This window comes from Oncorhynchus tshawytscha, linkage group LG05 (assembly GCF_018296145.1).
Source record: "Oncorhynchus tshawytscha isolate Ot180627B linkage group LG05, Otsh_v2.0, whole genome shotgun sequence".
Lineage (NCBI taxonomy): Eukaryota > Metazoa > Chordata > Actinopteri > Salmoniformes > Salmonidae > Oncorhynchus > Oncorhynchus tshawytscha.
The window spans coordinates 57,693,462-57,721,122 of NC_056433.1; the positions used below are offsets into that span (position 1 = coordinate 57,693,462).

The following is a 27,661-nucleotide window of genomic DNA, read 5'->3' on the forward strand; positions in this document are numbered from 1 at the left end:
TTACGTGCACGGACCTAGTTCATATAACTCATTAAGTGAGTCAGGTGAAAAAGGGGCCTAGACATTGGTCACAGCAGATTTTATACATGGAATATGTAGGTGGAGTCTTGTCATGTTGGTCTTCTGACTGGTCCCGATGGGTTGGAGGCAGACCTGCTCTAGCCAGAGCAGGAGCCCCATTGGTGCACAGCAGAGTCTTGTTCTGAGCACCCGACCAGTAGAGAGGGGTGAGATGTGTGTTTATACAAGGAGATATTTGTGTGTCTGGAAATCTGATACAGGAGAGTGGGGGTCGTGAAAGAAGAGAACAGAGGGGGTCAGTTTTATGGCTGGGTGTATGTGTTCTTGCGATGGAATGTCTTTGTTTCCTGGGGTGGTAAGACAACAGAGCTGAGGGGGGGGTAGTTTTATTGCTGGGTGAGTGAGCTGGTTCCTGTTTTAGCAGGGGTAAGTAAGATGACTTGAGTCAGGCGGTTTGGCTTGGCGCTGTATAATATATGAGCTATGTGTATGAATGTTTACATATATATATATATATATATGACAATGGCTAGCTAGTTAGCGGGGTGCGCCCTAATAGCGTTTCAAACGTCACTCGCTCTGAGACTTGGAGTAGTTGTTCCCCTTGCCCTGCAAGGGCCGCGGCTTTTGTGGAGCGATGGGTAACGCTGCTTCGAGGGTGGCTGTTGTCGATGTGTTCCTGCTTCAAGCCCAGGTAGGGGTGAGGAGAGGGACAGAAGCTATACTGTTACACTGGCAATACTAAAGTGCCTATAAGAACATCCAATAGTCAAAGGTTAATGAAATACAAATGGTATAGAAGGAAATAGTCCTATAATTCCTATAATATTTGCAACCTGAAACTTCTTACCTGGGAATATTGAAGACTCATGTTAAAAGGAACCACCAGCTTTCATATGTTTCTCATGTTCTGAGCAAGGAACTTAAACGTTAGCTTTCTTACATGGCACATATTGCACTTTTACTTTCTTCTCCAACACTTTGTTTTTGCATTTATTTAAACCAAATTGAACATGTTTCATTATTTATTAGAGGCTAAATGGATTTTATTGATGTATTATATTCAGTTAAAATAAGTGTTCATTCAGTATTGTTGTCATTGTCATTATTACAAATAAATAAATAAATAGTCCGATTAATCGGTATTGCCCTTTTTTGGCCTTCCAATAATCGGTATCGGGCGTTGAAAAATCATAATCGGTCGACCTCTAGTTGAAACTGCAGTCATTTTCATTATTCTTAGCAATGATTTAGGAATCCTTGTGTGGTATGGATCTGCTATTTTCTTTACTTTCACATTGGGTGAGGCGGATTGTAGGAGAGTACATTGAAGTTGAGGTTAAGAAAAATATACAAAAATATATGCGAAGAAAAAAGATATATACACGGGACACAAGACGAAGACAAAAACGCCTGACTGCTACGCTATCTGCGATTTATAGTAGCTGGCTAGCTATTTATTTTCATGAACTGAAGTTCAATTTCAGTAGGCAAACAAGTGGCAACCTTGCTAATACTTATTCACAAGCATTCACAAGGATTCCTAAGCAGTTGGCTTAGCTGCCATGATTGTAGCGGGTTTACTAACGTGTTACTTCGTCTAGCTACGACGATGTAGGTAGGCTGTGTGTAGTAGTTAGAGATTATGATATGAAGGTTTGGCTTGGAAATGTTTTTTTGCCTGGTCACATACAGCTGATGTGTTGTGCACTGAAGGGAAAGGCGGAGAGGAGGAGAGCACATAGATGCGAGAAGGAATTCTACAATGAGCAAAATGATCATGTTTGTATATGGCTGCTATGGAAGTGAACTGTGTTTGAGTGTGATCAGAGGTGTATTCATTCTGCCAATTCGGTTGAAAAATGTTTCTTAAACATCACCACGCTTAGGACTCTGGGGCTGAACACCTCCCTCTACAACTGGATCCTAGACTTCCTGAAGGGCCGACCCCTGGTGGTGAGGATAGACAGCATCACCTCCGCCACGCTGATCCACAGGGGTGTGTGCTTAGTCTCATCCTATTCTCCCTGTTTACCCACGACTGCGTGGCCACGTACGACTCCAACACCATCATCAAGTTTGCTGAGGACAAGACGGTGGTGGGCCTGATCACCGGTGACGATGAGTCAGCCTACAGGGAGGACCTGGAAGTGTCGTGCCTCATGTTTTTATATAGTAATACATTGTTATTGATTATTGCATTGTTGGTTTTGGAGTTTGCAAGAAAGGCATTTCACTGTACTTGTGCATGTGATATTAAAACTTTAAACTGGGATAAACATACTTGAATTTTGTCCAATAGAAACTCTTGTTTGCAACTGTTGGACTAATGATTACACCCTAGATCAGCTAGACGTATGAAAGAGTGTGTAAGGCAGTATTGAATGTATCACCGTCTTTTACCTTGAGTACTCAAATGTCTCTCTCAACCTGTGCTCCTGTAACCGATGTGAAATGGCTAGCTAGTTAGCGGTGGTGCGCGCTAATAGCGTTTCAATTGGTGACATCACTCGCTCTGACACCTTGAAGTAATGGTTCCCCTTGCTCTGCAAGAGCAGTGGCTTTTGTGGAGCGATGGGTAACGATGCTTCAAGGGTGACTGTTGATGTGTGCAGAGGGTCCCTGGTTTGAGCCCGGGTATGGGCAAGGGGACAGACTAAAGTTATACTGTTACACTCCTATAGTATGTTGTAAACTTTCATTCATAGGCTAGGTTGTAGCAACCTCATGATGGGTATGGGGACAATTTGAGTATCATGAGGTAGCCTAAACCTTTCAATGTTACTTTGAACTGGGTATGAATGACAGTCATCCAATATGCTGTTATAGAATTAAGGCCATGCTCCTAAAAAAACAAGGTCACAGACTGCCACTGCTTTAGGGGTACATTTTTTGTAGGATGTGTAACCTTATGTCCTTGTAGATTTACCCAATATGTATGTCATGGTTAGCTGTTGTCATCTTAACTTCAACTGCATCTTTCCCAACTCTACATGCCTCACTGCCACCGGGGAGGTCCTAAGTGCTCCACAACACATTCTTAGGGCCTGGGACTGGATTACATCTAACTTTTTTTTAAAGATGTCTGAGCTGCTGGTAGAGACACTACACTTCCATAATCCAGTGATGACCTTGACAGCTCTATATATAGCATTTTTAACACCCTTCTATCTGCCCCCCACTCCATTACTGACAGGCAACACATCACATTCAATATTTTCTTCCCATTGACAACTAGGCCTTCACTACACTTCGCTACAAAAAACTGCTACCACCACCTCTTTATTTGCCTGTGCCTTCCGTATTACTGACTCAAGGCACAGTGCAGGATCCATCATTCCCCTGCCTTTCCTGAACCCACTTTGATCTGGTGACATTAGTCCTCTCCTCTCCAGAAAGTAAGTCAGCTTTTCTGTTATCATCCTTTCCATATGTTTCCATACATGAGATGTCAATGCTAACGGCCTATAGCTTGAATGTGTCAAGCTATTTATTCGATTAATTTTTTATTTCACCTTTACTTACACTGGCGGGCTCCGGTGGCAAGACATTTTTTATTTTTTATTACAAAAAACACAAGGAAGGGGTAACATTAAATTATTAGGACATGAAGGACAAACACAGCATCAAGACACTATCATACATGTATCAGTCTTTCCGCAACAGAGCCATCCTTATGTGTGAGGGTGCATGTGCATGATAGTGATATAAAATATATGTCATAGTTTCCTTTTTCATGATCACAATCTTGTGAAATCCGAACCCTCCAAGATCCCCCACGGTTCCCCAATAGCTGTCCCTCAACCATTTGAGACCCCTCCCACAGCCCCCCGGGATTTTTTATTTTTTTTAAATACAATTAATTCCATCCCCCACCCCCAAAGCACCAACAACCAAGAGAATGAACTAAAGAGAAAAAAGGAAAAGACAGAAGAAAACAGCAAACAACAATGCAAAAAAATGTAAAATAATAATACATTTAAAACAAAGGACATCAAAGACAACTGAAATCATAACAGCAATGCCAACTGTATATGTTTGTGTGCATGTCTGGCACTATTACATGTATGTGTGTGTTCTTGTAGGTGTTCATTTGAATGAGTGTGTGTATATGCATGTGTACAAACACCTGCACAGCATCAGCCTCATGCAAACTGGCATTAGTTGTAAAAACACTGCCACTTAGTGTCATTCAAATGTACTTTTATTATGTTTTTTGACTTTTTTTCCCCCTTTATCTTTTGACCATCATTCTCTCACTCACACATCAACTCCACTCCCACTTGTCTCCAATTCCACAACCAACCCTCAGCTTACCTCAGCCCGTCCCATCTATCTCTGCTGGCCACACACTTCGTGATTCTACGCAATACATATCTTTCAACTATGCTATGATGTTTAACATAGATTGAAATTGTATCTAATCGAATAGAATCTACAGATTGCGTGTTGAAGATAAATACTTTTACTAAGTGTATTAGTATATTAGTAATTGAGTGACCCGGTCTCTCCAGATCTCCTAACAGTACTATTTCTAGAGTAAATTTTAGATCAATGCAATGCATTTTCAGCCATTCCTGAACGTGAGACCAGAAACAGGCTACCTGAGGGCAATACCAAAATAAATGGTCTATTGATTCTGTATCCTCACAACAAAATCTGCAGAGCGTCAATGATTTTATGCCCCAAATATTCAACATTTGTTGGTGGCAAGAAGTCTATATAATAATTTTAGCTGAAAAGCATTAAGTTGAATCTTGTGTTTTATATATCAACTCATACAGCCTGCATCATGGAATACCCTTTTCGAACATCTTTCCCAGAAATACAGGTATTTTATCAACCAGCACATTTGAGTTCAGCTGTAATATTTGTTCTATCTTTTCAGGGGGATGAAATTGAAATTGTAGCCAGCTCTGCAATGCTTGTTTGAAAAAGACAGAAAAAAAAGTATCATCTTCAATTAATCGAACATGAGACATGGCCTTTTTGCCTTTGTGCAGATTGCCATTTTTAAACAATGAATGAGCTTTTTTTATTAATCTACTTGAGAACCATTTAGGGTTCAAATAAAACTTTTGAATGAGTTTCGCTTTTAGAGAGAGGTTTAGTGCTTTTATATTTAATAATCTCAACCCACCCAATTCATATTCATTATATAGATAGGCTCGTTTTATTTTGTCTGGTTTAGTGTCCCAGATAAAGCGAAATATTTTTGGCTCATATGATTTGAAAAACAAATCATCAGGAGTAGGCAGCACCATAAAAAGTGAGTAAACTGAGATATGACTAAGGAGATGTTCAGGGTAATTTTTCCATAAATAGACAGGTGACAATAAATTAATTTAACCAAAAGCTTACCTTAACTTGGAAGAGTTCCAGTGTTGGATAGCCATAAGCAGCTAGCTGTCACACCCTGGCCATAGAGAGGTTTTTATTCTCTATTTTGGTTAGGCCAGGGTGTGACTAGGGTGGGCATTCTATGTTCACTTTCTACATTTTTGATTTCTGTGTTGTTTGGCGGGTGTGGTTCTCAATTAGAGGCAGCTGTCTATCATTGTCTCTGATTGAGAACCATACTTAGGTAGCCTTTGCCCACCTGTGTGGTGTGGGTAGTTATTTTCTGTTTAGTGTGGTTTGTAAATGATGGAGTTGTTGCTTTAGTGGTCAGTTTATTAAAATAATGATGAACACTTACCATGGTGCATCTTGGTCCTCACCTTCTTCCACCAATGGCTGTTACACTAGCTAACATAGCATTCCTCTATTTGAGCTGGGTGTTTGAGTAGGTTAAACTAGCTAGTTGCATTTGCTAAGTGAAAGTGGAATTTAAAAAAAACTAAATATAGCTAGCTCTTTCTTGCTTCTCCTGAACTTGAAAAAAAAAAGTTCAACTATTGTCATTCTCTCTCTTTGAGTCAACTACTCACCACATTTTATGCACTGCTGTGCTAGCTAGCTGTAGCTTATGCTTTCAGTACTAGATTCATTCTCTGATCTTTTGATTGGGTGGAAATCAGTTCATGCTGCAAGAGCTCTGAAAGGTCTGATAGGTTGGAGGACGTCCTCTGGAAGCCTCCTCGGTTTTGTATTGAAGTCAATATACCCAGAGGAGGAAGGAAACCAGTTGTCCTCCGGTGCCGCACCAGAGCGCTCTTGAAGCTATTATATACCTTCATTGCAAAACTGTGTTTTAATCAATTAATTGGTGACGTAATATATTTAGTATAATTTTAGGGATGCTTGAGAGGGTAAGAAATGTTGAGGAAGAAGTATATTCAGTTGTAAGTGAACATTTAAGAACACAGTACTATGTACACAGTACTAGTACTATTTTCACTGATTTATCTAAGGACCCTTAAACAGCGAGGACAGGTGCAGCTTTTAGCGTTCCTTAGTTTAAGGTGGCAGTGACAAAAAGAGCAACGGATAATTTATCGGTTTACACAAGGGTGTTGCTGGCCATACTCTTGACTGCAGAGTGGGTGGAGGAGGTGAGGCCAGACAGGGTAGTTATCTGCTCTGACTCTTGTGCAGCACCGATGAGCTTAAATTAATGTGTGTCTCAGAGAAAACAGTATCTATTGTATGAGGTTTTATAGGGTGAGACATGGGGGTATTTGTCATGTTCTTCTACGTACCAGCTCATGTGGGAGTAGAGGGCAATGAAGAAATGGATGTTCTCACCAAGCAGGATTTTAAACATCCTGATGTTGAGATGGAATTGTCAATCAGTAAAGCAGAAGCCAAGTGCAAGGGCAAAAGTATAATCACAAGGCTGAGACTGGGTCACAAGACTCCATAGTACATTGGAATTGGTAGGAAAACATCATACTGGGAGGTGTGATCATTTTCAAGAGGAGATGGAGACAGTGGAACATGTTATATTTCAGTGGCAGCAATATGGGAGGGAAAGGGAGAGAATGTTATTATATTTAAGGTGTAATGGGGTTGAAGAGCCAATGTTAAGTGAACTGCTGAGGAAATCTTCAGGAGATGTAGTATTTAATTATGTATTTTATTTCCTTAGGGAGACGAGAATATTAGGTAGGATTTAGTCCTTCCCTGTTTCTGGTGCACACTCCAGTCCAGTTGGTGGCGGTAATGCCCCATGAAGTTGGTTGTCAACTGCCATATAAAATCCACAAGACAGTAAAAGCACCCTGGCTCCCTGGTTCAGAGGTAGATCAGTTACCAGAGGGTTTATCTAGCTAACTAACTAGAAGCTTGTGAAGCTAGCTGAATTTGAGGCTACATATTTTCCTGTTGCCTGTTAGGTAGCTCCTTACCATTCTGGGGATACATATAACTAGCTAGCTAGCATAGCTACCTAGCTAGCCTACATAGTTAGAAGTTAGCAGGCTAATTTAGCATAGCAATCCACATCTATGTAATGGCAACAAACTTGAAAGACAAGGAAGCCTATCAAAGACTAAACTTTCTATATCAGGTACGTTTTATTGATTTCTAGTACTTTATATTTTGCTAACTGATTTGCACAGATCGTGGTTTCATGTGATATTGATTTCTTGAAGGCTGCACACTGTGTTTTGTCTCAAACCCCTGAGAATGTGGAATTGGCTCGTTTTTACTGCTTCACTCAGAAGACCATTGCCAAACGTTTGGTGCTGAGACAGTGAGTAGACTATAACAATATCGTAAAAACTCTTAAGAAAAAATATGTGCTTACATTTCCATCAATAAAGGTTAAGAATACATGACAGAAATTGTCAATTTGAAACATGTCTGCTAAAATGATGACAACTAGGGCATGACTAGAATGTTATTGACATCTTTATAGAGACCCTTCAGTGAAAAGAACATTATGTAAGAAGTGCTGCTCTTTGCTGGTCCCAGGAGTAACTGCCACAGCCAGACAGAGAAGTAAGTATATAACTAAATAGATGGCTCATCAGCCACCTAATCAAAGCAAACACATTGTTGCAAGCTATTGTTCGAGTCCTTCTCAATACAAACACAGATGAAAACAGAGTTATGGTTGTACCTAGCAGTTGGAGACATTTATATCTCATGATCAGATTTTTAAAGTACTGAGTGAGAGTCCAATGTCATTACATGTAACCCATGCTTTATTCTCTTCAGGGATTAAGTACAGAAACCGCATGACTGTGCTGCAGTGTCTCAGCTGTGGACAGAGCAAGCGGTTCCTTAACAATCCGAAGCATCGCCTGTGGGTGGACCAGTCTGAGGCCCAGCTGGAGAACCAATCACAGCCAGGTGAGGTTACCCTGAGACAACTCCACTACATTACAGTTATGGTTCATGTTAGTGAGGCGCGGGACACTAAGGACCGTCATGCATAGGTGAATTAAGAGTTTTGAGTAGTCGGACTGCGTGTCAGATGCCTTCTTTGATTTCCACAGATAGTCTTGTACGCATGGCACCGGTATAAATTGCATGTTGGCTATGTGGGGAAAGATAATATATTTATTATTTCCAATGCAGGTGTATTAAAATTCAGCTTCACATTTGTTACATTTTCATCTCAAAAGTTAGCTTTTTCTTTATGCCACTTTTCATCCATCTCAGAGGAAGGCCATGCTGTTTAACATTTGTCCTTTCTGTTTTGCAGAACAAGGTCACTCCACTAAAGAGTTGCAGAAGGAGAAAGCTGATGGACCCGTATCTCAGAAATCCTCTACAGGGCCTTCCTCTACCCGGCACCAGGTGTCTCCATCAAAGCCCTAAACCTGTGCCCTGTGGCCTCTGTAGCCTAGTCACAACTGGACATAGCCTCTTTGTGTGGTATTGACACATATTTTCAACAATTTTATTTTTTTATATGAGCATATTTTATTTTTTTTGCTGTTTTTTTGCAGGTGACAACCTATTAGCATTACATCAGTGGTATTTCGGTAATGGATTATAGTTGTAATTGGATGAGGTTGGTAAAAATGCACAAAAATGTATGGATTGAGTTGTGTATACCTCAACTTGTTCACAATGTACAGTAAGTTCAGGAACGACAACCAATGTTAAATGTTTAATACACATGTTTATTTAAAATAGTTATTTTCAATTGATGTATTACTTCTGAAAGAACACAGGTTGTACATGAGATATAAAATTGTATCATACATGTACAGATCTTATTATTCTATAGCCCACCCCTTTTTGTCAGTTTAACCTAAGGAGAGAATCAGCTGTTGAATATAGTGCTCAGTGCATAATGAAACATCCCAATAAGAACCAAATTGAGCATTGCATTCCTAATGCACTCTAGGTCCGTTATTGCATCAGCTGAGGTGGATGATTTTTATATTCTTTCACTTTTTTTTATCTCCCTCCCCCTTTGGCACCCGGAAGTGGGTTTTCTGGGAATACAGCAGGTTCTTGGTAAAAATCCTGGGAATGTGGCCCATGTACAGGAGAAGGGCAAGCGTCATTCCTGAAAAGAGGATATCTGTATTACCAGCTTGATAAGCAATTATGCCTCATTGTCAAGGATAAAGCCTTTTTTATCAGGTGTTTGTATGTAACAAAATGTTGTTTGACTTACCAAAAATGGGCCCAAGCCAGTAGACCACTGAGTACTCCGTAAAGGTGAACCCGGGACAGTAGAAGGTAAGGCCATAGGCCAGGGAGGGGTTCAGGAAAGCCATGGTATAATCACTGGCTGAAATACAAAGAAGATGAGTTCTCCCATCATGAACTTATTAATGCAGCGATCATCTGCAAAAACAGATTTTTTTCCTGACGCACAGATATAACATAAAGAAAACAGCATATAGGCCTATGCAACTTTAATGATGATCTCTTTGCTGAAATCTAAGTTAGAGGCATGATTGTCATGATGGGCTACTTACCTGAATGGGAGAAGAAGGTGAGCACAGCTGCAACAAGAGGAACCCGAATCAGCGCAGAGTGACGTTTCAGGCTGAGGTATATCAGATAAAAGATGAATGCACACACACACTCAGAAAAGACCCCCTGCACCAGGGAGACACGCAGGGCTGTGCTGCACTCCCTTGACATCAGGTTCTTGATCATGTGCATGTCGTTAAGCTCCAGGGCCCAGTAGTAGCCAGCCCCAAGCAGAGCCAGGTGTGCCCCCAGGAACTGAGCAGCCAGAGCCAGCAGAGTGTGCAGAGTAGGGGTCTCCAGCAGCAGGAAATTCATCAGAGTCAGGGAGGGGTTTCCAGTGGCTCCGGCACAGATCACACCATGGGTAAGCAGCACTAAAAACAGTATGGTTAGAGTCACGTCCGGACCCAGTCCTCCTGCCCACTCGCCCACCTCTTTAATGGTCTGCACCTCCAGCCAGCATGCCACCAGCACATAAGAGGCCGGAAACTCTGCTGCAACGCTCAAACGAGGCCATTTTCTGAAAAGGCTTCTAAAGGCTGCACCAAACACCACAACAGCGAGAAAGTAAGCAATGGAGACATTGAGTCCAGACATAGTTAGGTTCACCGATGATACTACACCTTGCTGGTTCTGCTCACACAATGTATGACTTGTTGCTCAGTTTGCTGTCTGTGTGATTGTGACAACGTGGCACATGGAGAAGCGTTTTTCTTATCACAGAAACACCAGCTTTTCATCCCACACCACCTGCCAAAATACACACTTCCCTTCTCAAGGTCAGGGAAGTGGCTTTGCCCCATTGATAAGGGCAAAGGACTACTGTAACTTAAACCAAATATATGGTTTATTGACACCAAGAAAAAAAGTATTGTTACCTGGTCTGATCCCACTAAAGAATATACCTTACTTTGATTCAGTTTCTCCTCTTCTTATCTATGTGTATTACTCTCAGGCCCAGACTCTAGGCAACTAAATAGGAACATGGAACATTTAGTAGAGACTGTGTATTGGTTGACTGATGAATGTACAGTATCAGTAAGCTTACTTTGTATTATTGGACCACTGAAGCGGCATTCTCACATGAAATTGGCTTAGCTATTCCATAAAGAAGTATATTTATTGAATCTTATTTATTTAGCTATTTATTCTGCTATGTGTCAATCTATGTTCATTTAACATTTTAGTAATTTAGCAGACCAATGTAGACACTCCTATCCAGAGCGACTTACAATATAGTAAGTGCATACATTTTCATACTTTTTCGTACTGTTCAGTCTAATCCTCCTTAACCCTTGTCTAACCCTGTACTTACAGGAATAATTGCATTGTAATATTAGGGCACCGTTAAGGTCCGTGCTATCCGGGAACCAGGGGTGGAATAAGTGCCTAATTGTCACAGTAAAAGTAAAGATACTGTAATAGAAAATGACTCAGGTAAAAATTATAGCCACCCAGTAAATTACTACTTGAGTTAAGGTCTAAAGGTATTTGGTTTTAAATGTACTTAAGTATTAAAAGTAAATGGAATTGCTAAAATGTACTTAAGTATCAACAGTAAAAGTATAAGTATAAACCATTTCAAATTCCTTATATTAAGCAAACCAGAAGGCACGGGTTTTCTTGTTTTTTAAATTTACGGATAGCCAGGGGCACACTGCAACACTCAGACACCATTTACAAACTAAACATTTGTGTTTAGTGAGTCCTCCAGATCAGAGGCAGTAAGGATGACCAGAGATGTTCTCTTGATAAGTGTGTGAATTTGACCATTTTCCTGTCAAAATGTAACCAGTACTTTTGGGTGCCAGGGAAAATGTATGGAGTAAAAAGTACATTATCTTCTTTAAGAATGTGGTGAAGTAAAAGTCAGTCGGCAAAAACAAACTCAAAATGACTGATTTGTCCACCTTGGACGTTGACATGTTTGAGCCTCGTTGGCGCAGTAGGCAGCGCGTCAGTCTCATAATCTGAAGGTTGTGAGTTCGAGCTTCACACGGGGCAGATGTTTTGCATAGCCCTGCTACTGGCTTTATTTAAGATTTCAATTTACCTATGAATGCAAACACAGTTAATACGTTGATGATGAAGATATCAGTCCTTGAAGTTACGGAATTCATATTAGATAAACCCCTGCAGGCTGGACATGAATATATACAGTGCGTTCAGAAACTATTCAGACTTATTTTAAAATTGATTAAATATTTTGTCCCTTCATCACTCTACACACAATACCCCATATTGACAAAGCAAGAACTGGTTTTTAGAATTTTTTGCAAAAAATATAATAAAATAACAGGTGCATCCTGTTTCCATTAATCATCCTTGTATATGTATATATATATAAAAAAAACAGAAATACCTTATTTACATAAGTATTTAGAACCTGCTATGAGACTCAAAATTGAGCTCAGGTGCATCCTGTTTCATTGATCACCATCAATCTGTTTCTACAACTTCATTGGAGTCTACCTGTGGTAAATTAAATTGATGGACATGATTTGGAAAGGCACATACCTCTCTATATAAGGTCCCACAGTTGACAGTGCAAGTCAGAGCAAAAACCAAGCCAGAAATTGTCCTTAGAGCTCTGAGACAGGTTTATTTTGTGGCACAGATGTGGGGAAGGGTACCAACAAATTTCTGCAGCATTGAAAGGGCCAAAGTACACAGTGGCCTCCATCATTCTTAAATGGAAGAAGTTTAGAACCACCAAGACTTCCTAGAGCTGGCCACTCAGCCAAAATGAGCAATCGGGGGAGAAGGGCCTTGATGGAAGCCACTCCCCAGTAAAAGACACATGATAGTCCGCTTGGAGTTTGCCAAAAGTCACCTAAACATGAACATGAGAACATGAGAAAAACGATTCTCTGGTCTGATGAAACCAAGATTGAACTCTTTGGCCTGAATGCCAAGCTTCACGTCTGGAGGAAACCTGGCACCATCTCTATGGTGAAGCATGGTGGTGGCAGCATCATGCTGTGGGGATGTTTTTCAGTGGCAGGGACTGGGAGACTAGTCAGGATCGAGGTAAAGATGAACGGAGCAAAGTACAGAAAGATCCTTGATGAAAACCTGCTCCAGTACACTCAGGACCTCAGACTGGGACGAAGGTTCACCTTCCAACAAGACATGGACCCTAAGCACACAGCCAAGACAATGCAGGGGAGGCTTCGGGACAAGTGTCTGAATGTCCTTGAGTGGCCCAGCCAGAACCCGGACTTGAACTTGATCAAACATCTCTGGAGAGACCTGAAAATAACTATGCAGCGACGCTCCCCATTCAACCTGACAGAGCTTGAGAGGATCTGAAGAGAAGAATGGGAGAAACTCCCCAAATACAGGTGTGCCAAACTTGTAGCGTCATACCCAAGAAGACCCAAGGCTGTAATTGCTGCAAAAGGTGCTTCAACAAAGTACTAGGTTATGGGTCTGAAATACTTATGTAAATGTAATACTTCCATTTTTAATTTGTAATAAATTTGCGCAAATATCTAAAAACCTGGTGCTATGTGGTATTGTGTAGATTGACGAGGGGGAAAAAACAATTGAATATATATTAGAATAAGGCTGTAATGTAACAAAATGTGTTAATGTCCAGGGGTCTGAATACTTTCCAAATGCAATGTATACTGAATAAAATATAAATGAAACATGTAAAGTGTTGGTACCATGTTTCATGAGCTGAAATAAAAGATTACATATATTTTCCAAAATTCTAAAAAAGTATTTCTCTCAAAGCACACATTTGTTTACATCCCTGTTATTGAGCATCTCCTTTGCCAAGACACCTGACAGGTGTGGCATATCAAGAAGCTGATTAAACAGCATGATCATTACACAGGCGCACCTTGTGCTTGGGACAACAAAAGGCCGCTTTAAAATGTGCAATTTTGCCACACAACACAATGCCACCGAATTCTCAAGTTTTGAGGTAGCATGCAATTGGCATGCTGACTGCAGGAATGTTCAGCAGAGCTATTGCCAGATCATTTAATGTTAATTTCTCTACCATAAGCCGCCTCCAACGTAATTTTAGAAAATTTGGCAGTACATCTAGCTGGCCTCACAATCGCAGACCATGTGTAAACGCCAGCCCAGGACCTCCACATCTGGCTTCTTCACCTGTGGCATTGTTTGAGACCAGCTACTCAGACAGCTGATGAAACTGAGTATTTTTTGTCTGTAATAAAGCCCTTTTGTGGGGGAAAAACTCATTCTGATTAGTTGGACCTGGCTCCCCAGTGGGTGGGCCTGGCCCCCAATTGGGCGGGCCTATGCCCTCCGAGCACCTCCCATGGCTGCGCCCCTGCCCAGTCATATGAATCCATAGATAACTCCAAATGTAATGTTATTGTTTTAAATGATCGCACAATGATTTGCCAAAACCTAAGAACAGAGAACCCAATAGGCCTACAGTACCTTCAGAAAGTATTCATACTCCTTGACTTTTTCCACATTTTGTTGTGTTACAAAGTGGGATTAAAATCAAATTAATTGTCATTTTTTGTCAACAATCTTTTTTACATTAATGGAAAATAACAACCTAATATATTTTTATTAGGTTATTCAACCCCCTGAGTCACTACATGTTAGAATCACCTTTGGCAGTGATTACAGCTGTGAGTCTTTCTGGGTAAATCTCTAAGAGTTTTTCAAACCTGGATTGTACAATATTTTCAAAATTCTTCAAGCTCTATAAAGTTGATTGTTGATCATTGCTAGACAGCCATTTTCAAGTCTTGCCATAGATTGCCAAGCCTATTTAAGTCTAAACTGTAACTAGCCCCCTCAGGAATATTCAATGTGGTCTTGGTAAGTAACTCCAGTGTGTATTTGGCATCACGTTTTAGGTTACTGTCCTGCTGAAAGGTGGACTTGTCTCCCAGTGTCTGTTGGAAAGCAGACTGAACCAGGTTTTTCTCTAGGACTTTGCCTGTGCATAGCTTTATTCTTTTTATTTTTATCCTAAAAAACTCCATAGTCCTTGCTGATGACAAGCATACCCATAACATGATGCAGCCACTACCAATTCTGGAAAATATGAAGAGTGTCAGGCATGTGCATACTGGTGGTGAAGTCAGGTGCAGGAGAGCAGAGAATTGTGAACAGGTGCACACTTTATTACGGTAGGAGAGATATACAGATGGACACAGCTGCGTCAAAAACCTCCTCCAGCCAACAAGGCAAAGTGTATAGAGCGCACAAATGTCACACATAAATGTTTAGCAATACAAATACGTTTCGTGAAAACACACAGAACATAACAAACACTTAGCCTAGTGCATACAACACCTAACACACAAATAATTTCACACAAAGACATGAGGGGGATGAGAGGAATAAATACAATTAGTGTGATTGGGGAATGCAAACCAGGTGTGAATGGAACCAGACAAAACCAATGGATAATTGAAGAATGGAGCGGCGATGGCTAGAAAGCCGGTGACGTCGACCGCCGAATGTTGCCCGAACAAGGAGAGGGGCCGACTTCGGCGGAACTCGTGACAAAGAGTTGTACTCAGTGATGAGTTGTATTGGATTTGTCCCAGACATAATTCTTTGTATATAGGACAAAAAGTACATTTCTTTGATAATTGTTTTGCATTATTACTTTAGTGCCTTATTACAAACAGGATGCATGTTTTTGAATGTTTTTATTCTGTACAGGCTTCCTTCTTTTCAGTCTGTCATTTAGGTTAGATTTGTGGAGTAACTACAATGTTATTGATGCATCCTCAGTTTTCTCCTATCACAGACATTTAACTCCGTAACTGTTTTAAAATCACCGTTGGCTTCATGGTGAAATCCCTGAGCGATTTCCTTCTTCTCCATTAACTGGGTTAGGAAGAACTCTTCTATCTTTGTTGTGACTGGAATTATTGATACACCAACCAAAGTGTAATTAATAACTTCCCCATACTCAAAGGGATATTCAATGTCTGCTTTTTTATTTGAACCCATCTACCAATAGGTGCACTTCTTTCGAGGCATTGGAAAACCTCTCTCGTCTTTGTCGTTGAATCTGTGCTTGAAATTCACTGCTCAACTGAGGGACCTTACAGATATTTTGTTTAATAATATATATATATATAATATATATATATGTATTTAACTTTATTTAATTGTACGTGTGGGGTACAGAGATGGGGTAGTCATTCAAAAATCATGTTGACACCATTATTGCGCTCAGAGTTAATCCATGCAATTTATCATGTGACTTGCTAAGCACATTTTTACTCCTAACTCTATTTAGGCTTGCCATAACAAAGGAGTTGAATTCTTATTGACTCGAGATTTCAGCTTTTTATTTGTTTTTCATTTGTAACAATTTCTGAAAAAAATTTACTTTGACATTATGGGTGTTGATCAGTGACACAAAATCAAAATAGAATCAATTTTAAATTCAGGCTAGAACACAACAAAAAGTGTGAAAAGTCAAGGGGTGTGAATACTTTCTGAAGAAACTAATGTTTTTTTTTTGCTGTCTTGTGTGTGATGTTTCAGACCGAGCATTTCAATAGTGTATGTTGGTTTGCACGGTGTGTACGTGTACGTGTGTGTGATATTCAGAGAGAGAGAGAGAGAGAGAGAGAGAGAGAGCGAGAGAGTGCGCAGCTGTAACCAACCAAAGAACGGTGTTGCACTTTCTGAAGCACATGGATTTTAAGGTGATAGTCTACTTACGGTGTAAACGTCGTGCGCTCTATTGAACAGACCCAAGAATGTGACATTTGCACAGACCGATGCAGTTGATAAGGACAGCGAATTTGTTTTGGGATTGTATTTGACTACTTTAATAGCCTATTAGGCTACTTTTACAAACGGCCATACCACTGCCAGGATACCTTCATAGTCTATCTGATTGAAATGGTGCAATGTTCCGAAGGATACTCCAACGCGTTGACTTTTGGTTGATTTGGGTAACAGTTGTACTATGTGGAGCTTCTGGTGCAGGAGCGCACAGTTGCCATGAGGTTAAAACGGCTTTCCAATTGCGCCAGATCGGCTCGTTGAAATGGGTCCCCGAGGCACCTGGAACAGGTTAGTGCGCACTTGATCTAGCAGGTCCTAACACATGTTGTGTCCAGGAGCCAGATTCCCGCCGCTTGTGCACCTGTGCGTGCTGTGCACCCGTTTCTTTTCCAATTCTTTTCCTTAAGGTATTGATACCTCACAATCATAGAAATGTACAAATAGTTTACATTAATGTTAAGTGTCGTTTAGCCTGTTCATTTTTCAGAAAAAAATGAAGTTCTTACTCATGTAAAAGCTTACACATGGTTCCCTGTGCTGTGAATAGGACAAATACACATAGTGAACAATGACGTATAGGCTACTTCATTGGTAGTGACAGCAGTAATGCGCTCATAGGATCGTTCACATTGTCAAAACTCGCACAAATACATTGCAAGCTTACTCAAGTTTTCTCTCTGATACTGAAATTATATTTCCTTTCCACATTAATGCATGTCATCCTCCTGATCCGAATATCTTTTTCGGCTACATCAGACAGAGATATGCCAATGAAAATGTTATAGGTTAGGTGATGGATGGCAAAATGAGCAAAAACTGTGACAAAGATTCAAGAGAAAGATTCAAGCAAAACTGCCTAGCAAGTAGGCCTAATAGTTAATGCTTTATCTTTGTGTATAAATCATAATTCCAAGAACTGGATGTGAGTCCCAAGGGTCCCAATCTTTTATTTTTTTTGCTTTTCAAATACTGAGCTTATTATATGGATGCAATGGCCATAACTGTCATAATCGATAACATTGCAGTTATATCAGCTCATAATTCAGCAAACACCAAAAAAGCATTCACACAATTTCAACCAATGTTCAATAATTGTTTATTAAAGGTGTATTAACTAAACACCTACTGAACAGATTATAAACAACTTGAAAGTTAGAAGCCCCTTTATAAATATTTTTAAGTATACCTTAATATGAAGTGTGAGTCAAAACCATTTTGCAATTTAGTTTGGAGATAGTATCATAATCAAATATCCCATTAAAACCAAATAAATACACAAATGCACACAAATATTCTCTCTGTCTCTCTCTCTGTCTCTCTCTACTCATCTATATTGGTCAGATCAAGTGACCCGAGCCCCAGGGGCCACAATAACTGAGCTGCGTGTTGTGTGTGATCATCTACAGTACATATACAGGTCATTAGGTTTAATAGACTGCTTGTCCTGCTTGAACATCATGGCTATACTTTATACTTCGCCTTTTATGGGGTACAAACTTGTTGTTTTGCATATCAATTTCATGTTGTCTCAATGGCACACGTAGATAAAATTAAAAAAATACAATTGGGCCATCTGGTTTGCTTAATATAAGGAATTTGAAATAATTTTGATTACTTAAGTATATTTAAAACCAAATACTTTTAGACATTTACTTTTAGTATTTTACTGGGTGACTTTCACTTTTACTTGAGTCCTTTTCTATTAAGGTATATTTACTTTTACTCAAGTATGACAATTGGGTACTTTTTCTACCACTAATAGAAAGTCTACACCTCCTTGAACTTTTTAAATGTTTTTTTTTTGTGTTACAAAGTGGGATTTAAATAGATTTCATTGAAATATTTTGTCATTGATTTATTCCATAATATCAAAAAAATATTCAAAATAAATATTCAAAATACACAAAATATTCCATAATGTCAAAGTGAAAAGAAAATTATACACATTTTTACGAAGTAATAAAAATGGAATAACAAAAATATAGTAATTGCGCAAGTATTCACTCCCTTTGTTTAGGCAAGCCTAAATTAGTTCAGAGGTAAAATTTGGCTTAACAATAAGTTATATGGATTCAGTCTGTGTGAAGTAATTATTTTTTAATGACTACCCCTTCCTCTGTCCCCCGTACATGCAACATCTGTAAGGTCCTTCAGGCAGGTATTGAATTTCAAGCACAGATTCAAATACAAAAACCTGGGAGCTTTTCGAAAAGCCTCAGTGATTGGTAGATGCAAAAGCAAATCAGACATTGAATATTAGGGCTCCCGAGTGGTGCAACGGTCTAAGGCACTGCATCTCAGTGCTAGAGGCCCTACCTGGTTCAATCCTGGGCTGTATTACATCCGGCTGTGTTCGGGAGTCCCATAGGGCAGCGCACAATTGGCCCAGTGTTGTCTGGGGTAGGGTTTGACCAGGCTGTCATTGAAAATAAGAATTTGTTCTTATCTGACTTGCCTAATTAAAAAATTAAAATGTATCTTTAAGCATGGTCAAGTTAATAATTATACTGTGGATGACCACTCAGACACAAAAATGATGCAGTCGTCCTTCTGAACTGAGCTTGAGGACAGGAAGGAAACTAATTAGAGATGTCATCATGAGGCCATTGGTGATTTTAAACAGCTACGGAGTTCAATGGCCTAAATGACAGAGTGAAAATAAGAATACAGATATACAGAATAAGTGCAAGTCACTAAAGTAATACTGCAAAGGAATATACTTTTTGGTCAAAATGCAAATCCTTATGTTTGGGGCAATTCTAACACAACACATCACTGAGCAACTGCCTCTTTATTTTCAAGCATAGGGAGTTTTTCAGGATGAAAAGAAACAGGATGGAGCTAAGCACAGGCAAATTTCAACTAAGCACCTGCTTCAGTCTGCTTTACACCAGAGACTGGAGAGGAATTCACCTTTCAGCAGGACAATGACCTACAACACAAAGCAACATCTACACTGGAGTTGCTTACCAAGAAGAGTGTTCCTGAGTGGCCAAGTTACATTATTGATTTAAATATGCTTGAAAATCTATGGCAAGACTTGAAAATGGTTGTCTTGCCATGATCCCTTGCCAGGATTGACATGAACACTTTAACAGAGGTTGAATAATTTTAAAAAGAATAATTAGCAAATATTGCACAATACAGATGTGCAAAGCTCTTATAAGACTTACCCAAGAAGACTCACAGCTGTAATTGCTGCCAAATGGGTTTCTAACATGTATTTACACATGAGCGGGAATACTTATCTAATCAAGGTATATTTGTGTTTTATTTTTCATGTATTTTTCTTCTACTTACATAGTATTTTGTGTAGATCATTGACATACAATTAACAAAATAAAATGTAAAAAAGTCCTAGGGGGGTTGTAGACTTTATACAGTGGGGCAAAAAAGTATTTAGTCAGCCACCAATTGTACAAGTTCTCCCACTTAAAAAGATGAGAGAGGCCTGTAATTTTCATCATAGGTACACTTCAACTATGACAGAGAAAATGAGAAAAAAAATTCCAGAAAATCACATTGTAGGATTTTTAATGAATTTATTTGCAAATTATGGTGGAAAATAAGTATTTGGTCAACAACAAAAGTTTATCTCACTACTTTGTTATATACCCTTTGTTGGCAATGACAGAGGTCAAACGTTTTCTGTAAGTCTTCACAAGGTTTTCACACATTGTTGCTGGTATTTTGGCCCATTCCTCCATGCAGATCTCCTCTAGAGCAGTGATGATTTGGGTCTGTTGCTGGGCAACACGGACTTTCAACTCCCTCCAAAGATTTTCTATGGGGTTGAGATCTGGAGACTGGCTAGGCCACTCCAGGACCTTGAAATGCTTCTTACGAAGCCACTCCTTCGCTGCCCGGCCGGTGTGTTTGGTATCATTGTCATGCTGAAAGACCCAGCCACGTTTCATCTTCAATGCCCTTGCTGATGGAAGGAGGTTTTCACTCAAAATCTCACGATACATGGCCCCATTCATTCTTTCCTTTACACGGATCAGTCGTCCTGGTCCCTTTTCATAAAAACAGCCCCAAAGCATGATGTTTCCACCCCCATGCTTCACAGTAGGTATGGTGTTCTTTGGATGCAACTCAGAATTCTTTGTCCTCCAAACATAACGAGTTAAGTTTTTACCAAAAAGTCATATTTTGGTTTCATCTGACCATATGACATTCTCCCAATATTCTTCTGGATCATCCAAATGCTCTCTAGCAAACTTCAGACGGGCCTGGACATGTACTGGTTTAAGCAGGGGGACACGTCTGGCACTGCAGGATTTGAGTCCCTGGCGGTGTAGTGTGTTACTGATGGTAGGCTTTGTTACTTTGGTCCCAGCTCTCTGCAGGTCATTCACTAGGTCCCCCGTGTGGTTCTGGGATTTTTGCTCACCGTTCTTGTGATCATTTTGACCCCACGGGGTGAGATCTTGCGCGGAGCCCCAGATCGAGGGAGATTATCAGTGGTCTTGTATGTCTTCCATTTCCTAATAATTGCTCCCACAGTTGATTTCTTCAAACCAAGCTGCTTACCTATTGCAGATTAAGTCTTCCCAGCCTGGTACAGGTCTACAATTTTGTTTCTGGTGTCCTTTGACAGCTCTTTGGTCTTGACCATAGTGGAGTGAGGAGTGTGACTGTTTGAGGTTGTGGACAGGTGTCTTTTATACTGATAACAAGTTCACACAGGTGCCATTAATACAGGTAACGAGTGGAGGACAGAGGAGCCTCTCAAAGAAGAAGTTACAGAAGTTACAGGTCTGTGAGAGCCAGAAATCTTGCTTGTTTGTAGGTGACCAAATACTTATTTTCCACCATAATTTGCAAATAAATTCATAAAAAATCCTACAATGTGATTTCATGGATTTTTTTCTCATTTTATCTGTCATAGTTGAAGTGTACCTATGATGAAAATACAGACCTCTCTCATCTTTTTAAGTGGGAGAACTTGCACAATTGGTGGCTGACTAAATACTTTTTTGCCCCACTGTATATGCACTGTATATTCATGTGTGGTATTGTATGATCACTGTGCCTTTTGGAAAGTACACCAGTGTTTAACTGATTTATTTCAGTCTTAATAAGCCCCCTGTTCCTGTGTCCCTCTGCAGTGTCTATCACTTGCACTGTGGTATTTTAATGTACAGTGCATGCATAACATCTTGTCCTTGGGGGAAAGTGTCACAGACACTGAATCCAGCCACAGCAATGCATTCTGGGGCAAATGGGGGCTGACTCCAACAGCTGAGGAGACACTGGGCTTTGTCTATTAGCACACTGAGCCCCTTTCCCTTCACTGCTGTTTGCCCTCATCCTTATTAACTGTCACACACATTGTTTGCATAAGTTGGGTAGAAAGTTTAGCAGGTAGAGGAAGCACAGAAAATAGAGTGAGATGCTCGTATTCATTTAGAGGGTGATCACATTGAGGAGTGGATGTACTGGTGTGTTGTGGAAGATGTTTTTCACCACTGTGCTGCCGATGCCCAGTAGTGTAGGGCATGTTGTGGTGGTAGTGGGGATTGGGAAGGGGCCTGCTTTTTCCCCATCTCGCGATCCCAATCAGCTGTTCTTCAGCTTGGTTTATAGTAGCTTGTCAATGTCAGATTCCTCACACAGGAGACGAGGACGGTAATCATGAATCCTCACGCTTTCACTGCCTCTCAACCCCCTCTCAGGAGCTTGCTGTGAATGTGTATGACACTGTGTCCTGTCCTCCTTATCGCTCAGCTCACCTCCAATTCTGTCCTCATACATGGGATTGAAAGACATGTGAGATTTACTGTTTACTGTTTAAGACTTACTTTTAAGTCATATGAACATGCAGCGGTTGTATTGGGGGCTTCTGAGCCTGAGAAAAGCCATACTTGCGAGGACCAGACAGACATTGCTATTTCACACAACTGTAATAACATTTTGATACTTGAACAACAGAACATCCAGTGCATGTAAGTCTACATTAGCTGTCATCAGTCACATGGTTGATTTGTTCACACAATGCTGTCATGATTGACACGTCCAATGATTTAGGCCTGGTTGAGTTTTTAAGCATGTTAACTCTGGTGAGCTTAAACTCAGCTGTATCTCTCCGTTTCCTTCTGCATCTTCCTTTATCTGCCCTGTTGGAGCTCTTGTATCTGGACTTTGATTCAGCCAGTTCTGGCCAGATAGCCAAAGTCTATTTCTGAAGCTCTTTCTCTCTCTCTCTCGTTCCTGGCTCCACTTTCACATGCTGGTGTATTAGTTTCATATGGGAGATCAAGCTGATGGTGAGCCAGCTTGGGGGGGTGGGGGTGGGGGTGGGGGGAGGTGGTGGTGGAGGGGAGTGGAGGGGAGTGGGGAGGTGAGCGAGGACATCGGCTAGAGTGGCTAAGGGGTGCCAGGGTCACCCTGGACCACATCCAAATGAGATTGTATTAGGGGACTCTTTGTTAACTGAAAGGGAACTTGAAAACAGTATACACTGAGTGTACAAAACATTAGGAACACCTTCCTAACATTGAGTTGCATCCCTTTTTGCCTTCAAAGAGACTCAATTCATCAGGACATGGACTCTACAAGGTGTCGAAAGCATTCCACAGGGATGCTGGCCCATGTTGACTCCAATGCTTCCCACAGTTGTGTCAAGTTGGTTGGGTGTCCTTTGGGTGAGGGACCATTCTTGATACACATGGGAAACTGTTGAGTGTGAAAAACCCAGCACCGTTGAAGTTCATGACAAACTCAAACCGGTGCACCAGGCACCTACTACCATACCCTGTTCAAAGACACTTAAACCTTTTGCCTTGCCCAGTCACCCCCTGAATGGCACACATACACAATCCATGTCTCAATTGTCTCAAGGGTTAAAAATCCTTCTTTAAACTTTCTCCTCCCTGTCATCTACACTGATTGAAGCAGATTTAACAAGTGACATCAATAAGCGATCATAGCTTTCACCTGGATTCACCTGGTCAGTCTATGTCATGGAAAGAGTAGGTGTTCTTAATGTTTTGTACACTCAGTGTAGATGCCCATCAGAAATAAATGTAGAGAAATAATGTGTTGGAACCATTTATTCACTATTTATTTATTAAACTATTTGAGTAAGTATTATTAACCACATTTGGTCAAAGCTTCTAGCACACTTGAGCTATGTATTTCATATTGACACCTCAGTTGAGGTGTGTCATGTTAAAGATTGTCTGTTATATTGACAAGATAGTCAAGTGACAGCTCTGACAATGGAAATACATTGCCTCATAGATGAGAGGCAGACGGGAGGAGACGAGATCAGGTGGGACCATTCTAGCCAATGAGAGGGCAGATACTCGTGTGACCAACAGACCCGTGTGACCAACAGACCATAGAGATAGATAGAGGACTCATCTCTGTATCTGTGCCATTATAGCGTCTGTGACAGCATGGGCAGTGCAATTGAGGTTATCTCCATTTTTAGGTAGTCCATTTTCTTCTTCTTCATTGGCTGATTGTTCCCAACTCATAGGAATCCCCACCCAGTTGACTACTTTAAAATGGTGAAAGACCTCAATGGCAATGTCCATGCTATCTCTATGACAACATCACAACTCCGATATATAGTACATTTCTTTCAAAGTTGCCGAAATACCACCTGCGTCCACTTATATCAGTGAATTCGTAACAACCTAACCATTAAGAAACTTCTATTGCAATTACATTTTTTGTTGAACAAATTCAACACTCTCATTGACCTCTATACAGAAATTCCTCACTATGTGGGCTTGTTTTTATGGACAGATTTTGGGCGGAGTAAAACCTCTCGCTTCGCTTCTTCCTCTCTAGTCAGGTTTGTTGTTATAATATGTTTCCTCTTCTTTCCCAGATGGTGAGCTGCAGATCTGCAAGCACCCAGGCCCGTCATGTTGCACACGCAAGATGGAGGAGAGTTACCAGGCAGCAGTGCGCAGAGAGACTCTCCAGAACATCCGTTCCTACAGCTTTGAGCTCAAGTACCTCATTGTGGGCCATTCCTCTGCCTTCCAGGGTAAGGATATGGGGGGCCTGTGGGACAGGGCGAGGAGAGGGGCGTGGGATGATGTTAGAATATATTCAACAAAAAATGTAATTGCTATTGAAGTCTCTTAATGGTTAGGTTGTTACGAATTCACTCATATCCCGAGAGAGCCATGATTCACTGAGAACCACTTCAGTGGCATTTGATATTGGTTTTGTACTGTTCAATATTGGCTTTTAAAGCAAATATTTAGCCAGGCCTCACATTGAGAAATTAATAACTTGACTACTGCGCTCTGTATCTCTATCTGTCTATAGCTTTCTGTCTTTCTAGATGTCTGAGTCTGTCTCTGCCTTTGTCACGCTCTCTCTCTCTCTCTCTCTCTCTCTCTCTCTCTCTCTATTCAGTCATGTAGAGTAGAGAATACACAGCAGGTCTTGTTCTGAACCAATGAAAGACAGGGAGGGAAAAATGTTTACATTCACTGAGTATCCCTGGAGATGTGTTAACATTTGAATCAATCTGTCTCTCTAACGAGCTGTCCTGAATGGGAAGGAAGAATAGTGGGGTTATCCTGCTCTGCTTTTCACAGAGAGGGCTGCTGGGCGGTTGCCTGGCTTCCCAAACTCCTTGCTCCTGCCAAGCTCTATGCCCGCCCATGGACGTTAGTTTCTTCTCCGCAATGAGTCTGGATCTGAGTACCTTCCCTACTATTTCTAGAATGGCAATACATTCTAGATCGTTTGATTGCTCCCAGAAACCGATGGGTTGGGCGTTTATAAAATTAATACTCTGATTGGTTAGAGATCCAATCGCTGATTACTTTGTTTTATACAATATCCTTCATTTTGATGTCAACACAAACGACTTCAATGATTGCAGTCTCAGACTGAAGTATGTAGCGAATGATAGAGCAGCGGAATAATTCAGTTTGAGTCGTCAGGCAAGCTGGCTGGCTGGTCCCTGGCTTCTCAGAAAGGGAGGCTTTCTGGGCCTTTTATCTCTGCTGAAAGACAGATGATGTCAGTGAGTGATGTGAACAGTGTCCTCTGAGGATGCCTGCCGGGTCACTGCTCACTGGGCTTTCAGCAGTGGGTTTGCTGAGGTAACCTGATCTAATTGGCTTCTAGAATAAGGCATCTCATTACAACAAACATTTCACACAAAGCATTATCATAGCAGTTTACATGTATGTGTTTATGTGTTTATATGTGTTTACATGTATTTTTGTTTTGTGTCTGTTTCTGTGGATGTATGTTGTGTGTACAATGTGTTTAAGTGCCTCAAACCTGATGCAGTTGGAGTTCAGAGGAAGTACACTCGAAAATGTTAATATTTGCATATTTTGCTGTCATTCTGTATCACTTTCAGATGTGATCATTAGCCTTTTGCTGTACTTCTTAATGTGTATATAATGTTCGCAGCATTTTGTTTACTGCTGTATTCCCTCTCTACTGAGTACTTCTGTAAATGCTACCCTCTGGTCCCCCTGACATCTGCTTCATTTCATCTCTCCTCTGAAGCCTCTCACAAATTGGTCTCTGGGAAAAGATCTAAGGTCCTGCCATCTACTTGTGAGAAATAGGTGATGGACACTAATGGTTACAAATGTGATTCATGAGTTACATCTGAACCTCATTTTGACCAGGCTCAGAATGCGCCATAACACCCAATGACCATTCAGCAGCCTAAATAAGCTTGAGTTAATTTAGGCTTTAGGCTGTTGCAGGGCCTATACCGGTCTGTATCCCTACACTCCATGCCCACCACCAAAGACTACACATTTACCCAAGTACCTAAGCACTACTTGTTGAAACCCTCAGAGGTTAGAATAGATTGGACAGACTTACTGACACAACCCTGCCAGGCGGTGCAGAGACATGACACTGATCTTGCCATTTAGAACCTGCCAAGCTCAAACTTATGACCAGGGTGTGTCTTCGCCCAATGTGGGTGTTGGGGGTGGGAATGGGGACCAGGCAGGGCATATGGGGTCAGCACTGCAGAGACCTAGGATATCCCCTTCAATCTGTCCCATTAAGGAGCCTATAGCATGAATGGACGACATGGCCAGGACAGGAGTCAGGATAGCAGTCTTGGGACTCAGTAGTCAGTTATGGTGCTTGATGACCTGCATGCCCTCCTGTCCAGGCTGCTGGTCTGACCCTATCACAGATGAGCATGGGCTCATCACATGATCCCTAAGTAATCCCTGCCCTGTCACTCGATGCCCCTGTGTTTTGGACGCCGTTGCTAGGATAGGATACGTCCACATAGGGAAAAGAGTTGGAGATCCCTGATTCAGTGCACCTGGTTTTGAAAAGTGAGACTTATGGATCGCACACCTTCCCGTCACCGCTCACCTCTGCCCCCCACCCTCTGTCTGTCTGTGGCCCACATAGGGTTAAGATCTCCAGCTTCCATCCAGGAACCTGGAGGTGCGAACCAGTATCACATTTACAGCTCGGTCGTTCCCACACCCGATTTGCTGCGCTGTGTGTATGTGTGTGTTTGTGTGAATATACAGTATACATATGTTCCTGCATTGGTGTGTCATTGGAAGCCTGTCACTCTCTCTGTAACTCTATATTGGTAGTTGCAGCGTGGCTTAACCTTCATGACAGGCTCTTGTGGAACTGATTTGCACACATAATTGGAAACGCATGTGGGTGAAACTGAGAAGACTGAGGAGGAGTCCGTCCTGACATGAGACTACAGTTGTAGATTGTCGTCTGTCTGTGTAAAGGGCACCCAGAGGCACCTCATGGAAATGGTTTGTGTCCCACACACACGGGAATGTCTGAACCAGCCCTCTTGTTGGAAACACTCAAGAATGCAGATATAGCATGGTCAAATAATTTATCATAGTGCATTTCAAATACTGTTTTTGTGTGTCTGTAAATCAGGACAAAACCCCCCCCACAATTTCACAACCTTTAAACGTTCATATGTCTGTGATGATCAGTGAATTGTTTCTTGACGTTAGGATGATATGACTAGCACCTCTGATCCTACCTCTGTCTCCATCTCAGTCTTCAGTCTGCTACATATCCAGGTGCCCTGGTGTCAGAGTATGGGGTATAC

At 41.0% G+C, this 27,661-nt stretch overlaps 3 protein-coding genes and 1 non-coding gene across 4 annotated transcripts in view; 3 read left to right on the top strand and 1 right to left on the bottom strand.

The window, feature by feature from the left end:
• Positions 1-7,161: 7,161 nt before the first annotated feature.
• Positions 7,162-9,130, top strand: rpp21 (ribonuclease P 21 subunit). Its single transcript, XM_024421536.2, has 5 exons — positions 7,162-7,471; positions 7,557-7,657; positions 7,823-7,905; positions 8,125-8,259; positions 8,615-9,130. The coding sequence occupies exons 1-5, from the start codon at positions 7,415-7,417 to the stop codon at positions 8,728-8,730; spliced, it is 492 nt and encodes a 163-aa protein (XP_024277304.2). The 5' UTR covers positions 7,162-7,414; the 3' UTR covers positions 8,731-9,130.
• aqp12 (aquaporin 12) lies at positions 9,018-10,543 on the bottom strand. The gene is made up of 3 exons (XM_024421535.2): positions 9,849-10,543; positions 9,542-9,658; positions 9,018-9,430 (listed from the first exon to the last, which is right to left on the bottom strand). The coding sequence occupies exons 1-3, from the start codon at positions 10,441-10,443 to the stop codon at positions 9,309-9,311; spliced, it is 834 nt and encodes a 277-aa protein (XP_024277303.1). The 5' UTR covers positions 10,444-10,543; the 3' UTR covers positions 9,018-9,308.
• Positions 10,544-11,777: 1,234 nt separating this feature from the next.
• trnam-cau lies at positions 11,778-11,850 on the top strand. Its single transcript has one exon. It is a non-coding gene; the product is annotated as a tRNA-Met (tRNA).
• Positions 11,851-16,453: 4,603 nt separating this feature from the next.
• Positions 16,454-27,661, top strand: part of LOC121846533 (glypican-5-like) — a 78,932-nt gene continuing 67,724 nt past the window's right edge. Inside the window, exons 1-2 of the mRNA XM_042322147.1 lie at positions 16,454-16,890; positions 24,446-24,607. Coding sequence (XP_042178081.1) covers positions 16,725-16,890; positions 24,446-24,607 — 328 coding nt within the window. The 5' untranslated portion in view covers positions 16,454-16,724. The remainder of the gene's footprint in view (positions 16,891-24,445; positions 24,608-27,661) is intronic.